Source organism: Megalobrama amblycephala, linkage group LG14, assembly GCF_018812025.1.
Source record: "Megalobrama amblycephala isolate DHTTF-2021 linkage group LG14, ASM1881202v1, whole genome shotgun sequence".
Lineage (NCBI taxonomy): Eukaryota > Metazoa > Chordata > Actinopteri > Cypriniformes > Xenocyprididae > Megalobrama > Megalobrama amblycephala.
In genome coordinates, this window is record NC_063057.1 from 3,858,970 (window position 1) to 3,879,664 (window position 20,695).

A 20,695-nucleotide genomic window follows, 5' to 3' on the forward strand; every position below is an offset into this window, starting at 1 on the left:
GGCAATAAAATCTTTAATTCAGTCTAAAACCTCAGACTTACTCATTAAACCTCTCTGGTCTTGTGACCACTGTTGTTTTGTTTCGCGCACGTCACGAAACTACATTTCCCATAATGCAGTGTCACAGTGGCCGCGCACTGGTTTATCTAAAAGCGCGCCGCCGTTTTCTCGTCTCGTGCAGCGCAGTTCGCTCGAGCGGTCTGAACAATGACTGCGCGAGAGGATGATGCGAGTCTGGAGAAATGCGTGATTTAACACCAGTACTGTACATTGCGCTGTTTTATACGCTTTTTTCAAAACAAACACCATGAATATGTGGATTCCTACAGAACACGAGAAATACGGAGTCGGTAAGTTTGCTGTTTAATTCTTCACGCGACTCTGAGCGTCTGTTACTATTGAATCAGTGTACCACACACCGCTATTGCCTCCACACAGTGTTTGTTTGTTTTTATTTCTATTGCGAAATCTGCTTGCTTTGTTGACTGCGTTCATTTATACATGTTTGCTAAATAAACAAGTGTTTCTGTACTTTCTTCGAGGATTAGGGTTAGGGTTTGTGTTGTTTAACAGTGTGTTGTTGAGTGGAAATAAACACATTTCATCATATTCACGTCCTGTATAGTGCATTTCCCCTGCTAGATTGAACGTGTTTGCCCTCTTTACCCCTCTATTTAACATTTCAGACTATGTGAGTGAAATACAACAACTGTGAGAATCAGTGTTACTATCACATAGACGCTTCAGAATAAATGAAAAGCGGAGAATGAGTGGTCTGTTGTCATTCAAATTAGAACATATGTGAAATGAATTTTGTGTTATCCATGAATACTATGACATTCATGTCAGCATGATTTGATTTTCATTCTGCTGAGATTTCTGTTTTATCTAGCATATTTTAGTTAAAAGTAATGAATGCCCATGTACTGGATTGGTGACATTTGGTGAGATTAGGTCAAGTAGGTTTTGCACCATTGCTAAATCTTGATGAAGACTGTGTGTGTGTGTGTGTGTGTGTGTGTCTGTGGATATGCAGTGCTGGGTAGTAACTAATTACATGTAATCTGGATTACATAATCAGATTCCAAAAATGAACTACTGTAATTAGACTATGATTAGCTACTTTTTATTGATTACATATTATTCTCCCAATGGCAGAAAATTATTCATAATTTGATTTTCCCTATGCTACTACTTATGTTTTAAATTTTCCTTTCTAAAGAAGCTGCATGTATATGTTTAGAAGGTCTTGCAGGTTTGTGGAATTGCGTGCACAGACCAGTATATTATAAATATTTTAATAATTATAAAAAATTTTTGCACTTTGATACACTTTATGGTCTAAATGGATGCATATTTATTTTCTTTATTTAATTTAATTTATTTTATTTGCTTGTTTTGGGATTTGTATTAGACTAAATTGCTAAGTTTAACTGGTTATGCATTGAGAATAAAGTGTTTGCATTTATCGATGTGCACAAATGCTAAAGATTCTTTAACTGATAAAGTCAAATATTGGTAGAAATTATTAGTCTATCTGTACTATGAAACGGTTAAGGATACAACTCCAGAGAAGACAATTTTTTTGACTATATGTAATTTTTTTTTTAAGTCTATCTCTCTGTCATTTCATGTAATTTGATTCTCTTGAGTGATGCTTTTTTATGTGTTTTTTATGTAATGCACGTATTTGTAGTCATCAGGCTGTCTCCGTGATTCCTGTTGGTGGTTCTCCAGCTGGTTAAAGCAATTCATGATAAATGTATTCAAAGCTCAGAGATTGTAAGCAACGAGACCCAAATCTGTGGGCAGAAAGTGCTTGTTAGACTGAAACCAAATGTTTTCTCTTCAGGGATTCTTGTCTTGGGTTATGGTGATTTCTCTGAGGATTTTGTCATTTCGCCACGTCCGTTACTTTAAAGTGGGTCTCGCACCCCAACAGGGATTTTGGGTTTTATATCCAGTGGCTTCGTATTTTTGCGTTTGATCTTTTTCCAGAAACAAAATCCATGTTTTAGTGTTTAATTGGAGGCTGGCGAGTGGTGCACTTATGAAGAATGACTCTCAGCCACTGATGAAATATGAATGAACCCCCACAGTCACTGCAATAAGATGCCAATTAGCCCTCAATTGGATTAATTACTGCTAATTAAATCAAGGCAAAGTCGTGTAAGAGTCTCAATGGCCCTCCTTTAAGGTTTTTTTTTACCTGCTACAGTGCTTCCCACATATAGACTTTACTTGGGCAGGCCGCCCACGTATAATAACGGCCGCCCAAGTATATTTGGAGACACATTTTTGCTTTTATTATTTTTATCCTCTTATACATTTATATCCGCGCAAGATAAGGAAACCATCCGCGACCGATTAACTAGTCGTTTCGTACTCGTTATGTCTGCGTCAGAACTGTTTACTTCCGCTGACATTCCCATGGACGCTGCATTTTGCAAAGTCACAAGGGGGCGCTGTTGCGCGTTCTACAAGCTCGCACAACAGCGCTTCAGACTGCTTCAAAGTGACTCTCAATCAATGAAAAGCGCAGATTTATGCCAAGTGATTGCTAATGAACTCAAGTTGATGAATTATTACAAAGTCTACTTCTTGGCCTTTATATAAAATGTTTTAGATGGTTGTAAGAATCTGAAGGATCAGCCTGCAATAGTACAGACATTTCAAAATAAGAGTCCCTGTCTATTTCGGGCGTTAATTCGGGACGCTAATTTTTTCTTTTTCTTTTGGGCATTATTGGTATTTTGGTTACACAATAAATTATATTTAATTTGATTTCCATTTAATTCATAGTAAATTATTGTAGTCTCCCCCACAGGAAGAAAAGACTAATAACATTATTTTACACATATATTATCCATTTTTAATAAATTTTACTAGTAAAATCTGTGTCTCATTCACTGAGAGAGACACTATATGACAGCAAGGAGAACATAGAAAAAAGGTGAACTATTTAAATGTTGTAATTTAGCATAATTTACAATGCATAATAATGCATAATATTAGTATGTGATTAAATGTTATATGCTATGTAATTAAAATTAATTTCAATAAATAAAAATACTGTTAAAAATCGCACATTATTTGTTTGTCACATGTAGTAGACCATTTCTGTGCCGTGGGTAATAGGAGGATTTTTCGCCCGGCTACCACCGCAAGTATATTTCAAACCTGTGGGAAGCACTGTGCTAACAGGAACTAAGAGATGATCTTTTTCGCCCTAATGTTGTTTTTGACAGCCGTGGCATTTGAGGAAACAGACACAGACGCTGAATGGGTGGAAATACCCACATTTTTGTCAGAACCTTTTTTTGTGCATTTCTTCCTTTGCTGAATTCATTTCGCAAGACAAATGTGATTAACTGCGAGCTTGAAATAGATTGAGGGTGGAATATGAGTAACTTTTGAAACTATTTAAGCTTCTGTGGATATTTTCTATGAATCAGCCTGCCTAGTTTTACCAATTTTTAGAAATGCTAAAAAAAAAACCTGTGCCCACCACTTTTTTTTTTTTTTTTAATACACACCATTGTTGAAGGCATGATGATGTATGTCTAAATTTTAATTTTCTTCTACTTAAATCCAAGTTTAAAGTAGCATTTATGTGCAAATACCTGTTTTTCATACTCTAGTCATATTTCTATGAATTGCAAGAACGTGTCTGGATCATAATTCATTTCATCCGATAATGAAAAGTATGAAAATAAAATATAAGAAACAAGAATAAACATATAGGAAAAATGTATGCAGAAAATTCAGTGTATTTTTTTTTTTTTTATGACCAATAATAAAGGGCCTGATATTTGGCCTTTTATTGCCATAGTAACTGTACAAATGTGAATTGTGAAATTTGAATAAATATTATACTCATATTATATAATGTTAAATATTATGCATATTAATTTGTCTGATTTGTTGCAATTAAATTGTGATATAAGGTATGTATTATTTTATTTTATTTTATTTTATTTTATTTTATTTTATTTTATTTTATTTTATTTTATTTTATTTTATTTTATTTTATTTTATTTTATTTTATTTTATTTTATTTTATTTTATTTTATTTTATTTTATTTTATTTTATTTTATTTTATTTTATTTTATTTTATTTTATTGCTGGAAAAAGTCCAGGCTGGATGATTTTGATTACTATATTGTGTATTTTCATTACAGTAATTTCTGGAATTTTGTGGGTGGAAATGGCAAAAATCTTAATGGTCCCCAAAAATAAGCTCAATTTTCTTTTATGCAGTGTTTAATATCACTTGACATTGAGTGAGACATTTCTTTTTGAGATGCACCCATTGAAAAGTGAACGCAGCCCATGAATGATTTGGAGCAGAGCCACCAGAGAGGAGCTGTCTAAAGTGCCCTTGAATGCTCAGTGAGCCCAGAAGAGTTTTGACTGGGATGTTCTGGTGTGTGTTTTCATGGATGTGTATGTGCTCGGCCTGGGGCTAGTCATTGTTTTCTATAGTATTCAATCCTCCTGGGAGCGTGGAGCGGGTGAGGGGGGATTAACGTTGTGTGGAAGTGGGGCGCCCTGTGGAAGTGGCCACCCTGTGCGATTCCCTGTGGGATTTGCAGGTTGTTGTGGAAGTGCAGTGGGCCATTCTTTCATTATTGAAAATTTTCTGTAATGACCTGAGCCAAGGGATCTGAGAGGGTGGGGCTTCTCAACACCTCAGCACATGTAATTGACTTGGGGCCACGCCCCCAGAAGAGCTGACATAGTCATTCAGAAGGACCAGCAGGGAGGCCAGGACACAATATCCCATTTCTATCATGACTCAGGCTCCAGATGGGGGAGCATGCTGGGTCCAGAATAACCCACATACATGCTACGTACTAGTGCATGTATAACACACATGACTTCAACTTCAGTGGGATTAGCGTGTGGAAAACACATACTTTTATACCAATTTGTGTCCTTCCAATGTTCTGGCATTTTCATGTAGGTTTTTGCTGTGAAGATCTGGCTTTTAACGCGATCGACGAGGGTTCGAATCCGCCATTTGCAGAGTTTGCATTTATTAAAATAATGTTCTAAAATGGGAAATAAACTGCGAACGAGTATTTAATAATAATATTAAAAATGTTTATTGGGTAGGGTTAGGGGAAGGTGTAGGTAGAGTTTTTATTCTCCCAATAAGGCAGCATCCATTTAATAATTTTAATAAATATTAATAAAATATTATCAATTTGACATTGTTGCAGCACCTCTCGTCCAAGACTGTCAGTAACGCTCTGTTTAGTTCCTGTTTTTATTAGTGTTGTCAGAAGTAAGTTGGTACTGAAATTTTAAAAATGTGACGCTGTTGAGTGGATTTGTAAACACCTCTGATTGACTGTTGTGTTCACATGCTCAACAGATATGTCTGTGATTGGCTACAATGATATAAGTATATTGTATTAAAATATTTAGTCTAGCTGACTAAGGTCTATTAGGCTTTATAAAAATGGAAGCTAATGAGAAGTAATCAAAACACTTTCATCTGTCATCTTTTCACACCTTTCGTGACTGCGGTTATATGCATCAATCAGACAGGAATCGACTCTCTTGCAAAGACGAGACCTTTTCTGAAAAACCAAAACCCCCCATCCTTTGAAACCTGAGCCTAGCTCTTTCCACAAATCCTGTTATTGATCCTAAACTAGGCACACTCCCCCCGACCTCATAATCCCTCTGACCTTTGACCTGCCGTTCAGGGTGCACGAAAACAGGGAGATTATTAATACGCAATCGGTGGCTGGAACGTGGATGTCATTAAGTGTGCTGCTGAATGCCTCATTAATGCAGGGAAAAGGCTTCTGTGTGAATACGGATCATGCATGAGGGTGAGATGGATGTAAAGAGAAGGACGTTCGTTATCTGTGCTCTTGGCAGGAAGGAGTGCTGCTGGTGTCTGGCTCAGACAGCGCTACAGATACGGCTTTCATAGACATCTGTTAAAGGACTAGTTCATCAAAAATGAAAGGAGTGCCAATATTTACTCACCCTCATGTCGTTCCAAACTGAATCGTATAGATTATTCGATTAATCGGAAAAATAATTGATAGATTAATCGGCTGAAAAAATAATAATTAATTCCTGCCCTACATGAGATATAAGTGAATAATAGAGCGAATAATGGTTAATATTTTGGTCCGTTCCTTACAAAATGCAATCATATGATTTCAGGAGACTTTTAATAAAGTCATTTTAAATCACTTTTATGATTCCTTTTATTTTCATTTTAAAGCATGATGGGGTGGGCGATATGACCAAAATCTTATTTCATTTCATGGTAATGATAAATATCTTGATATAGCCTAGCTATTTTATTTTATTTTATTTTATTTTATTTTATTTTATTTTATTTTATTTTATTTTATTTTATTTTACTTTTATTTTATTTTATTTTATTTTATTTTATTTTATTATTTTATTTTATTTTATTTTATTTTATTTTATTACCAACAGTAGGACAAATACAATAGAGACAAATTTAAAAAAAAAAAAAATGAATTGGAAATTAATTAATTACAAATAAATACAAATTAAATTAAACTTTGTCTTTCAGCCACAGTAGGTTTATTGAACCTGTAGTAAGAAACCCTACAAAAATCAAGTGTATAACTAAAACACTGCATAGTCTTCACTGCATGAATCAAATATGAACTGATTCTTATTAAAGATACAAAAGTGATTCGGTGAAGAGTAGTGAGTTCTTCAACTGTTTACGTAATTAAAGACATACGTTTACGTGAATACTCCACACGACAGGCATTTATTGACATTATTGTGTGTCTGTCTTACCGTTCAAGTGCAATAAGACGTGAAAGAGAACTGAATTCACGATCGCATGCTGTCTGAGAGAAGCAGCTTTGGGTGAATGTATATACCGTCATACCGCCCAGCCCTACTTTCCTTATATTGATAGAATTTTCATGTTCAATTCAATTCCAAACCATATTTCTGCTTCTTTTGCTCCCCCATTTGTCATTATTTGGCCAAACCGATAGTCCCACCTCAAATTCACACTATTGGGTCATCCAAAAGTCGACATGCAGTGTTCTCTTTGTTGATTTAAGACTTCTGTTGTCTGCACTCAGTTTGGGAGTGTGTTTGAGGATGATGATAAAACGAGTTGTACACCCAGAGCTGCCTGTAAACCCGTAGTGACAGCATCCTAACAAGCCAAACATATGTTTAGTTGCAGGATGTTGAGCTTTCGCCAGCTCTTCCGTGTTCTTCATACCCACAGAGTTGCCCCTCATTAAGCCGCTTTCCTCACAGTTGACGCCTGAATTTTCCTGTATCCCACTGGTTGGTCTTCCTCCGTTCAGATGGTTCTGTGATCTCTGCTCACCCTGACCCTGGTGATAAACCGCTTATGAGAGACGATGTGCTGTAAACATGGCATACAGAGGTGCTAGGGTGTCATTATGTTGTAATTTTGGTGTATGTCAAATGATACGTATGCATGTTGTGTTTTTGTCATGGGTGTGTACGTAGGTGATGTATAATAATATATGCACTTACAAACTGTCTGATGTTAATGGGATAGTTCACTCAAAAATGAAAATTTGCATTATTTACACACCATGATGTTGTTCCAAACACACTATGAGAAGCAGAAGTAGAAACATTTCTCTACAATCTTTCCATACAAGTTAATGACAATTGCCAATGTCTGACAAGCTCCAAAAAGGGCAAAAAAGCAAAAATGCATGGTCCATAAAAATCGTGCTCAATATTTCAAGTCATACAATAGCTTTTTGTGAGGAACAGACAGAAATTTAAGATGGATTTCATTGAGAATCTTCAATCTAGACTAGCCCATGTCCAAAATTCAATGTCAGTGATGCTGATGCGCATTTCTGATTTCATTTTTGGTCTATTGTATGACTTCAGGCATGTGGGCTGCTTTTATGGTGCTTTTTAAAGATCTCAAATGGGGTCACTATGAACTACAAGCTGTTTAAAGGTTCTTCAAAAATATAGTTTTACTGAAAAAATAGCAACCTAAAAAAAGGCAAGAGGGCCAGTAAGCGATGACAAAATCTCTATTTTTGGGTGAACTATCTTTTTAACAGACGGTCAGTCTTTCCTTCTATTTCAGTTGGAACAGATTGGACACGTTTTTTTATATATCTTTCATTCCAGACACTTGCACACATGTACATGTCTCAACAGATTTTCTGCGTTCTGTCCGTGGGGAAAACGAACTGAAAGTGGACCTGAGAGGCCATTAGCTGTTATCTAAGCTGTCAGGGGGTGCGATACAGCATTCGTATCCTCGCCTGACTGCTGCTGTCAAGGCAACCGCACCAAATTCACTGCCTTCACATATCTCGCTAAGACTAGCTGCCACACTTTCTCACAGACTTGATGATGTGATATATCTAGATCACTTTACCCCCTAGTAATGGCAGGAATGGGGCAATACTCACTCTCAGGGATACTATATGAACACAAAACCCTTTTTCCCACCTATACTTAATACATGTCTTCTTACAAGTAGACAGCAGGGCTAATTAACACCCCGCTAATTGTTAATGCATCTCTTCCTTGCCGTGTGGACCCATTTTGACCTTATTGATTTGAGACTTAGTTACCTCTGCAATTGCTTTGGTTTATGGCTGTACTAGAAGATGCCACAGAACCCCTTTTTTTGCATAAATAAATACACTTTAGGTTTTTGAGTTTTCATTAGTAGTTTGACGTTTCTGTTAAAGGGTGAAGATCCTCCTTTATGCCCCTCGTGCCAGAATCCGTTATCACTGAAGCATATTTTGATGGACTGAGATAGATTGAACTCTGTTAGAATTCATTATTTTATCTATGATAAAAGTTAAAAATCTTTTTTTTTTTTTTAAACCCCTTTCTCGCCATGAATATAGCTGGGCTACCTGGCATGGCAAACATTAGTAATTTGGAAGAGAGTAAATATGTAAAATTTTATGTCATGTGAAACCTCTTATATTCATGTGTTTTAACACCATTTATAAAACGAATTGTTTTGAATTTTGATTGGATGAACCACATTTAAAGGGATAGTTCACCCAAAAATGAAATTTCTGTCATTAAGGATTCACCCTCATGTTGTTCCAAACCTGTAAGACCTTCGTTCATTTTTGGAAAACAAATTAAGATATGAAATTTGAGAGGTTTTTTTTTTTTGTAATTTTTTTTATCTCCCTTTGAAAGCAACAAAATTTCCATTACCAAATTACTGAAATTATCATGAAGGTTGAACCACTGGGCCTTGAATGTGGTAATTTCATTGCTTCATATGGGAGATTAAAAAAAAAAAGAAAAAAAAAAAAGATAAAAGATAATTTGATCAAAAACATCTTAATTTGTATTCTGAAGATGAACGAAGGTCGTACCGGTTTGGAACAACATGAGGGTGAGTAATTAATGACAGAATTTTCATTTTTGGGTGAACTAACCCTTTAAAGCCATTCTGCCACATGTAACCACATGTAGCACATTAAAAATTATTAAAGAAAAATGCCCCTTTGAACACATGATTTCATATGGCTTATTGCTGTAGTATACAGCCTCTTTTTATGATGATTGATTGATTGATTGATTGATTGATCAAGCGTACTTACTTATTCACTGACAGCAAAGTGTGCCGTTTCTCTAACTAGTGTTTCTTTATGGGATTCTTTGTTTTTCAAATGATTTGCTCTGTTGAAGCCCTTTGCTTGTATGCAAAGAGATTCTGTTGGATTTCAAGTAATCCAATAAATCACTTTCATTCCCTTCTCATTATTTGAAGTTGGTTCGTCCATAGAGGCAAGTTCTCCTTTCTCCTTCTCATCATTGATTGAATGGGGTCTGCTTAGCATTCAGATGGCGGCATCCGACACAGTTTACGAGCATTCAGGGATTTCCTCCTTTGCTTCAAGCCCTTTTTTATGTTCAAACACTTTCTTTTGCCCTTTTAAACACTTTCATTTCACAAACGAGGCCTTTCTTTGTAATTATGAAGAGAAAATATTGTCAAAAATGTTTGTGTGACACCAATTTGTCACATTCCAATGCTAGATTGCCGCAGCGGCTTGCATACTGTAAGAATCTGTGTCGGGCCCGTCCTTTTGGCCATTACGGAAAGCAGCCTGGATCAGCTGGAGACCCAGATATTTGGGGCAGCTCTTCGCCCCCTGGTAGTTCTCCACCTGGTGTCCTTATTTGACTTCCCTCAGGGTGCGAATTAAGTCTTAAATGAAGTGCCACTCAGCGACGGCAACTGTAATGTATCTCCTTTGTGTGGCCAAGTGGCTGAATTGGGGTTGTCCGACCCACTGGGAGATGAGTGGTACAGTGAATAAATGCAGACGGCTCTCTTATAATGACGACGGGAGCCTTAGGCATAATGGCGTGTCTTCTGCTGTGTCACAGTTTTTTGCCGCACATATAGAAGAGATGAGAGCCAGAATTAATCAAAACAAAGTCAATGGACTTGAAATAGTTAACCCTGGGTCATTCTAAACCCTGGGTAAATGGAATTCTGGGTTATCTTGCTTCACATTTCACACTGCTCATAATTTACGTGGAGTTAACAATCAATCTTGGGTATTCATAGCTGACGTTTCACAATGTACATTCCTAAACCCTGGACTAACTAACTTATTTGTATATTTGCGGTGTCTGTGTCATTGATTGGATGAACACAGCAAGCGATGACATTGTTTCACACTGTACAAGTTTGGCACTGCAATGCGGGGTTAACACCTGCTCCTAAGCCAGGTTTAATATATAAATATATAATATATAAATATAATATAAAAAAGGTGTAATGAAATTAATGCATAAAACAAAACAAAACATAAAAGCTGTTAAATTTTCATTTGATTATATTTTAAAACATGAATTAAAGGTGCCGAAGAACATGTTTTTAAAAGATGTAATATGAGTCTAAGGTGTCCCCTGAATGTGTCTGTGAAGTTTCAGCTCAAAATACCCCATAGTTTTGTTTTTTTTATTAATTTTTTTAACTGCCTATTTTGGGGCATAATTAGAAATGTGCCGATTCAGGCTGCGGCCCCTTTAATTCTCGTGCTCCACGCCCCAAGAGCTCGCGCTTGCCTTAAACAACATAAAAAAAGTTCACACCGCTAATATAACCCTCAAAATGGATCTTTACAACGTGTTCATCATGCAACATGTCTAATCGTGTAAGTATGGTATTTATTTGGATGTTTACATTTGATTCTGAATGAGTTTGAGGCTGTGCTCCGTGGCTAAAGCTAACATTACACACTGTTGGAGAGATTTATAAAGAATGAAGTTGTGTTTATGCATTATACAGACTGCAAGTGTTTAAAAAATGAAAATAACGACAGTCTTGTCTCCATGAATTAGGGCTGCACGATTAATTGCATGAGATTGTCATGCGTGTCTCGTCAGTAAAGCCGGTTCTGTGATTAGCGGTAAATGTCCATCACCTGCTTTCAAATGGAGCGGCACTTGATATACAGAGCCGTAGTTCGCGGACAAGCTACACAATATCGTGTTCATAATCGCAGATGAATCGCTTTCGATTACGAACGCGATATTGCGTAGCTTGTCCGCGAACTATGGCTCTGTATATTAAGTGCCGCTCCATTTGAAAGCAGGTGATGGACATTTACCGATAATCACAGATCCGGCTTTACTGACGAGACACGCATGACAATCTCGTGCAATTAATCGTGCAACCCTAGCGTCGCGCATACTCAAGTATGTAGTACACAAAACTGTGCCACTCATTCACACAGAGACGTGCAAAACAAATGTATACAGCAGTCTTTTTGCACTTTAATATGCACAGACAGTAGACCATGTCACGATTTGATCTATTGTACAGCTCTGCTTTCATTTTATTCATCAATCCGTCAAATCGCGCGTTTTACGTGACATCTGCTTTATACTGTAAATTCCATTTTCATGACTGGATTCCGGGATTCCCTCTGTATCACAGAAACCATATAAGTTATAAACGGAACATACCTGTATCTGCACGGATGGTGTTCTCGAATATAGGCGAACATGTTCAATGTGTTTCCTCCTTTTGCAGCTACTGTTCTGCTTTCTGCAAACTGGATATCTATCCTACCCCGCGTTTCTATATCCAAAATATTCCCATACTGCAAATTTTACTTTTCGATGTGGGATAGCAGCCTCTGTCTCTGACATTGTCTCCGTTGTACATGTGTGAGAGCAAGTTAAGAGTTTAATCATGTTGCGCAGGTGAGATTCTGCGTCTGATTTTTTTTTTTCCTATTACGTAGATAAGCAAATGTACACGATATGATAATCGTACGTGTGCATACCGTGATATACCACCATACAGGTATATCGTTACAACCCTACGGTTGCAGTGATGAACATTGTAGCCGATCACAGACATGTTGTTGAGCTCATGAAAGCAGTGATCTCATCATTGCAACTCAATTTCCGATTAATAATTTAATCACCATTTAAATAACATTATTTTCATCCTACTAAGAGAAACAACATGAAGTTGACCGTTTAGTCACTGGTTTGATTTACTGACTTATAAACAAAGATCATCTGACTGTACATGAATCATTACATATCAGATCAGGCATTAGAATTAACACAGTTACTTACATGTTGTTGCATTACTGTAGAGTCCATTTTGTAAAAGCCTGTTTGCAAAGCCTCCATCGAAATGCGATCAATTTACAAAAGAATACACAGTGAAATGTACCGAATACAAATAAATAATGCTCAACTAAGACATTCACATTGCTGAAAATACAGTAAATAACCATATTCCTAGGATTCTTGTTATTTTTAGTCCTGTATTGCTCTTTTCTCCTCGTCATCTCACTAACACACCAGTGGGCAGGCCTAACATTGCAATGATGAAGTAGTTGATTTCTTCTCCAGAGGTGGGTTTTCAATCCACTTTTCTTCTAAAAACAGAAAGGCTTTTCACACTGTCCTTAACCCCAGGTTATTGTCATTCTAAACACTGCTTTTAACCCCGGGTAAAAGGAACATTTCACATTTGTAATTTATAAGTGGAGTTAACACCACTTTTTACCCCAGGTTATGAAACCTTGCTTAGGAGCAGGTGTTAACCCCGCATTGCAGTGCCAAACTTGTACAAACTTTTATGTTTTGGCAAAGTTTTATGCATTAATTTCATTACCACCTTTTTTATATTATATTTGTATTAAATCATAAAATCCAGAAGAATTAAGTCAAATTAGAATTTCTAAATTTTAATAAATTACTAATGATAAATATAAATTGTTATTCTAATCCATAATCAGTTATTAAATTGAATTGATTGTTTTTGATTATTGAAATTTGAATAAACAAAACAAACAAATGTTTTCAAGTTTGTTATAATAAAGCATTTGTTCAACAACAACAACAAAAAAATTAATGTTTTCATTAGTCATTTTAACTGATGATAATAATAATAATAGATTGTCTAATACCGTATTCCGTGATATTTTTTGAGATGGTTATCATACCGTGAAAATCTCATACCGTTACAACCCTACTGCAACCTTTGCCATGATCAAAAATAATGCCGTAGATCTAAATGTAATGCTATAATCAACACTTCACGATTAGTTAACCTTGAGAGCTTGTAATAGTAAAAACATGGAAAATGTTTTCGAGAGAATAATACTTAACTATTTCATAATTTTTCAGAGTATAAATTCACAATTTATTAAGTTATAATGCATTACATTTCAGAATACACTTTTATCCATCCTTAAACTACACAGTACAAGATCTTGCTGCTTGCTTCTAAACTAGATTATTTCTTTTATAAAGATGACAAATGTGTATTTTTCCAGGTGATAGTTCACAATGAGACTGTCTAAAGAAAGTAGGAAGCTCACTAACTTGTTTCTCTCTCATTCTCTGCCGGTCTGGGCTCTCGGGTAGAGTTTGTGGTTGCTAGCACTGAGGTAGCTTAGCATAATGAGCAAAGATGCTATAAATACTTGAATGTAAATGGGACATGCTGCATGTCACATATATTTGATATCTCCAAATAGCAGTTGGTGCTAAACCACACTGCATTTTGTTTTCTGTGAAACTAGACCATCGCAAACAAAAGCAATGCCTTAATTTTTCTGCAATCTTTGTCATATTTTTTATTTTTTTAGCCACACTCAGATGATTTTTTTTACTGGGAAAATTTTTTATCAAACTTCTAGATTAAAAAAATAAATTAATATATTAATGATTATTATATTTATTATTATTATTATTATTATTATTAAATATTTTGCCTATATATGCTGTGTTTGTTATGGCCCCTACCAGGCATTACCTGGGAGAAACCTACTTGATTGCAAAGGAGATTAACACTCTGAGGTCTAAAAACGCGCCGGCGCGTTTTGCAGGTTTTTTTTCACATTGCAGCAAAACAGACTTAAAATACTCTGTCATTTTTGTCATAGAGACATAAGTAATACATCAATTGGAACTATAGAATATCTCCTTTTATTTGTATACACTCAGAGTAAAAACAAAATGTTGTGCTTTTTGTAAAATAAAGAAAACTAACATGATGCGTGATCTCTCATCTCCCTCTGAACGAAGTCCAATCTGATAGTTCTCAGAAAATGAACTGTAACTTAGTGAATACTAATCACAAAAAATTCATACTTATGTCTAACAAAACGTTGAAATGTCAGGTTTTAAATCGTGCAAGTCAAATCGAAAACAAACATTCTGTGTTTATGTAATCTGTATGAAAAGAGAGCCATGTCAGAAGTCCGTGATTCAGCTCATTACCCACTAATGCGGCCACGCCCAAGGAGCCAGCGCTATTCACAGGCAAATTCAGAGACAACACATGCATTCATCATCTCAATCGTGTATTTATTGCCTTGAAAATTGTTTATCTGGATGAAAAAGCCATGGTTAGCGATCTCTGGAAGACATTCAGTAAATTCCTGTTTGTTTTCTTCTATTGATAAGTTTTAAGTGAGTTTTTGTTTCTTTAGCGCCCTCCGGCTGTAGTATGAATTGGTAAACACCATTCATGGAATATCGTCTTCTTCTTAGGTGAATTTGTGGACTAAAATGCACAGAGCGCCCTCCGGCTGCAGTATGAATTGCAAACACCAGCGCTCATAGAGATAACAATGAATATTAAATAAAAAATAACTCCTCTGTATAGAAAATTGACATAAACATATGAGAATCCTATATTTCTCCAAATGTGCATGCTTTTAAACTAAAAGCCTATATTCAGACTCTTTGCATCACAGAAATACATTATATTTTAAAGTATAATATAAAACCATTATTTTATATTGTAATAAAATTTTTCTGTATGTTTCATATACCATGATGAGCTTGAGACATCACAGAAGTTTTTTTTCACAGCCTACCTGACTGAAATGCCTCATTAATATGCAAGTCTTTTCAGGTCATTACTATTCAATTCTTTTGTCTTCACAGGTGAGAATGAGCCATTATTCATGGAGATTCACGCCTCCTCGCATACCGTGTTTCTTGGCAAAAAGTGTCTTACAAAAACTAAATCAGTATATTGTTATAAATGAAAGAGTAGTCAGCATAATTTTTACATAATTTTGAAGCAAAAACTCTAGTCTACAACCTTCAATACCCAAAAGTCTTGTGAACACAGATTTAATATACTTTTATTGGCCTTATATCAGTGACTTAAGTTTTTTGTTTTTTCAGTAACCACGCATAAATGTTATTCCTTCAAAAACACAAACATGTACACACATGTTCCTCACATATTATGGTAGCCTAGTTTGTGCTGAATACAGTGTAATGGCACTTGTGTCATTAATATGTTTATGAACAACTGAAAAAAGCACAAATGTCAGGGCATGTCAAAACTTCTCCAGGCCCCAAATCAGCCTCAGACTCCAGAGGGTTAACCAGTGTTTGGTTTTAGATGCCATCCTGAATGAACTAGAGCAGGGGTGCCCAATCCTGTTTCTGGAGATCAACTCTGATCAAACACAACTGAACCAGCTCATTAACATCTTCACTAGCACTTGATAATTAGACACCTGTGTTTGATCAGGGTTAGATCTGAACTCTGCAGGTAGGTAGAGGAACAGGTTTGGGCACCTCTGGACTAGAGGTTCATTTGGCATTTGATTCCATTGCCCTAGAGGAATTCTGGGACAGTTGGGCATTCAGTCCAGCTGCATGGGCAAAGGTCTGGCTATGTGAGACTAGCCCAACCACTGCTGTTAGTTATGCAAGTGTGTTTACTCCAATGTTTTGGATTTATGTGGTGCACTGACAGTACAGTAGCTCACTAAAGCTTTAATTCCTATAATGCATCAGGTGTTACTGCTGCATTTGTGATGGGATGAAGTAAAACAGACCACACTCCATTTCCCCCAACCCCCATATTCTTTTTTCTTTTCCATTAATCTGCCAGCTTTTACACCCTTCACACCTTACCTGTCAGGCTCCACAGTGTTTTCTCTCAGCTTTATTTAATTACAGATGTGTTTATAGGGTGTAAATGGCTCCTGTTGACCCACTTCGGCCCAGAAACTGGGACACCCCCACCCCCCACCCCCGGCCTTCATTTGCTCCACTCGATCAATTCAGTTCATACAGAGGCTAGGATGAATAAATTAGTCAAGCTAGTTGCATTTGAAGGCACTGTCAAAATTAAGCCTGCAGAAACATGGTTTAAGGTGCAGTCACAATTCACTTTCAAACCAAGCAGCTTTCTGTTGGTCAACATGGCAAATTCACATGACCAATTTGATAATGAAACCTGTGTGGGGAAACTCCCATTTGTGTGGCTTCCTATTGGAATTACTGGATTACTGGATACAATTTCACTGAGCAGTCAGCCTAAGTTTCTTTTAATTTGTTATGAAAAGCACCAGGGCTAGTTGTCACACTTTCTACTATGCTGTTATCTATTTGAAAATATGCAGGTGGGCACTGCCAGTATGTGCTAAGGTCTCACGTTCCCTGATGGAATGAGGAAGTTTGGACACTCGGGGAAAAACCGAGCTATCAGTTTTTCGGCATGCGACATACTTCAACCTTGTGCAGTAATCCTACATGATCCGTAAACGGCATGCGGCGCTTGGCAAAACAACCAGGCATTCTAACCTCTCAGCTTGAGTAGAATTTGAAACCACGTGCATCATTCAGAGGTTAGCTTTAACATGCACAGATTTCCGTAGCTTGGATTTATCTGCTTGCACCTTAGAATAATTTTTCCTGCCATTTTTGGGAAAGGTTGGAAAAACAAACACTGAGGGTTTCGTGTATGCATAATCCCAAATAAGATTTGTTCGGAGTGACCAGGCAGGCAGGCACTGTCTGTATTTGCCTGTTACGTTATTCTTGCACCCCAGAGAGCTCTGGAATATTAGGATGAATAGGGGCAGTTATTGATTCTCTTAAGCTAAAGCAGATGTCCCAGCCGCTCCTGGCATGCCAGTGGCTTAGGACTCGATGTGGGATGAAAAATTCTCCACAAAAGGGAAAAAAATGAGCGAGAGTGAAGTCCATTAGGCGTGCTTTTAGCACTGCTCCTCTTTACAGCTCAACTTGGAAAAGAATAAGATGTTTTGGACATAAATCCACCTCGGAATGCCATGGTGGATGACTGTGGTGTTCCTCTTGGAATTTGTAGGAAACTTAAACTCAGTGTTACATATTTAGCCCAGATATATCAAAAGAGAGACAGAGTGAGTTAGCAGCTGCCTATCAAGCATGATGGTTGTGGTTTTCCATGCTTATTTCACACTCTTTTCCTTCCTTTTTTGCCTTGTTGAAAATATGCATAATGCATGTTTTTATTTTTGATGATAATAATAATAATAATAATAATAATATAAAAATAATTATTAATAAAAGTATTAATAATTTAAAAAGTATTTTTACCTGCGAAAAATGTTATTAGGTGCTTTTCAGACCAAGTTGACGTTTATCGTTAGGCCTAATATTAAAGAGCCAATTAATTTGAAAATCTTGAATAAAAATATCTGTGACACTAGGGATGTGTCTGGAGCTACAGGATTCTACAGAAACCCTTAAAGGGACATGGTGAAGGAAAAAAAATATGAGATGGGAGGAAAAATATATATTTCAATGCTTTTGCAGTCTATTGCAATTATACAGTTGGGTAATTATATTGTATGTAATTTGCGGGCAACAGGGAGCCGCTATCAATATATGGGGTATTGAAATTGCTTTTGAATGTATGTATGCTTTTTACTTTAGCTTTTGAATTCGCAGTCACACATATTCTGTGTATAGTAGGGGTGTAACGGTTCATGATAAAATATCGAAGCGTACTGTTCTCCACCCACGATTCAGCACGAACTTTCACTGCGGTTAATCTAAAATCTGTTGATGCATCTATAATATGGTTTCATGAGAAAAAAAAATTTTTTGAAATTTTGCGTGCACACGGAAAACTGCGTCTTAGACAGCGTGTGAATACTAAATTGAGTTCTCTTTCAAGTCTTCTTGTGCTTAAATAGACATTCAAACAAAAAACATAGCTGTGAGCACCAATTATCGGGGTTCAAGTGCTTCAAGGCCTTTAAGCACATGCGTAAAAAAAAAAGGTATTGTTTTATTTTGCAAGCCTGTAACCATCTCGATAATACATGGAAAAGACCATCAGTCTTTTTCATGTATCAGTCAATTTACCAATTTACCATACCAGTTATTGAGGTCGAGCCAAAAACCTACGACTAGTTTGCCGAAGTTGGTTTTTTGAAATAGTGATACACAATCCTTTACGCACGGTGACCGATTTATTTTGAATTTCTCTGTTTGAGTCAAACAGGCCCAGTGAGTTTCGTTCCGATCGGAGCCTTGGTGACGCTGTAGACGGTGTGAGTTTTACCAGTCCTTAAAGTTTCAAGTTTTAACAGTTACTTTCAGTGATACGAACTTGAACCCCTTATTATGTCAACATGCCTGTCTTGGCAAATATCCTAATAAACATAGTCAATTGTCTTAAGTGAATGTAAACAGTTGAGAAAGACAACGCATGTGTACAGTACTATCAGTATGTTGGATCTGTGCATTATGTCTTAAGCTGGCTGTTTTGCCTGTGCTCTGGACACTTGCACTTCTTTCCAACAGAGTGAGCGTGTCATGCCAAAACAAACAAATGCTGATTGGGCGTTCAGTAGCGAGCAGATGACATTGTGATAATAGGAATAGCTGATGCGTGATTGACAATGCTTCATGTTTTCCCTCTCTCTCGCTTCTCCTCGCTGTTGCTCACGGATGGGTAAACAGCAGCACGCGGCTGCCTGATCATCACCCTGGAAAGGCCTGGAGTTAACACTCTGAGGTCTAAAAACGCGCCGGCGCGTTTTGCAGGTTTTTTTTCACATTGCAGCAAAACAGACTTAAAATACTCTGTCATTTTTTGTCATAGAGACATAAGTAATACATCAATTGGAACTATAGAATATCTCCTTTTATTTGTGTACACTCAGAGTAAAAACAAAATGTTGTGCTTTTTGTAAAATAAAGAAAACTAACATGATGCGTGATCTCTCATCTCCCTCTGAACGAAGTCCAATCTGATAGTTCTCAGAAAATGAAGTGTAACTTAGTGAATACTAATCACAAAAAATTCATACTTATGTCTAACAAAACGTTAAGATGTCAGGTTTTAAATCGTGCAAGTCAAATCGAAAACAAACATTCTGTGTTTATGTAATTTGTATGAAAAGAGAGCCATGTCAGAAGTCCGTGATTCAGCTCATTACCCACTAATGCGGCCACGCCCACGGAGCCAGCGCTATTCACAGGCAAATTCAGAGACAACACATGCATTCATCATCTCAATCGTGTATTTATTGCCTTGAAAATTGTTTATCCGAATGAAAAAGCCATGGTTAGCGATCTCTGGAAGACATTCAGTAAATTCCTGTTTGTTTTCTTCTATTGATAAGTTTTAAGTGAGTTTTTGTTTCTTTAGCGCCCTCCGGCTGTAGTATGAATTGGTAAACACCATTCATGGAATATCGTCTTCTTCTTAGGTGAATTTGTGGACTAAAATGCACAGAGCGCCCTCCGGCTGCAGTATGAATTGCAAACACCAGCGCTCATAGTGATAACAATGAATATTAAATAAAAAATAACTCCTCTGTATAGAAAATTGACATAAACATATGAGAATCCTGTATTTCTCCAAATGTGCATGCTTTTAAACTAAAAGCCTATATTCAGACTTTTTGCATCACAGAAATACATTATATTTTAAAGTATAATATAAAACCATTATTTTATATTGTAATAAAATTTTTCTGTATGTTTCATATACCATGATGAGCTTGAGACATCACAGAAGTTTTTTTTCACAGCCTACCTGACTGAAATGCCTCATTAATATGCAAGTCTTTTCAGGTCATTACTATTCAATTCTTTTGTCTTCACAGGTGAGAATGAGCCATTATTCATGGAGATTCACGCCTCCTCGCATACCGTGTTTCTTGGCAAAAAGTGTCTTACAAAAACTAAATCAGTATATTGTTATAAATGAAAGAGTAGTCAGCATAATTTTTACATAATCTTGAAGCAAAAACTCTAGTCTACAACCTTCAATACCCAAAAGTCTTGTGAACACAGATTTAATATACTTTTATTGGCCTTATATCAGTGACTTAAGTTTTTTGTTTTTTCAGTAACCACGCATAAACGTTATTCCTTCAAAAA

At 36.5% G+C, this 20,695-nt stretch overlaps 1 protein-coding gene across 5 annotated transcripts in view; it reads left to right on the plus strand.

Annotated features, from left to right (window-relative positions):
* The first annotated feature begins 152 nt into the window (after window positions 1–152).
* Window positions 153–20,695, plus strand: part of dock4b (dedicator of cytokinesis 4b) — a 113,596-nt gene continuing 93,053 nt past the window's right edge. For 3 of the 5 annotated variants that reach the window (XM_048156240.1, XM_048156242.1, XM_048156241.1), the window contains exon 1: window positions 153–350. In XM_048156240.1, the coding sequence (XP_048012197.1) occupies window positions 308–350 (43 nt within the window). In that variant the 5' untranslated portion in view covers window positions 153–307. The remainder of the gene's footprint in view (window positions 351–20,695) is intronic. The other 2 variants (XM_048156243.1, XM_048156244.1) reach the window with 1 other exon arrangement.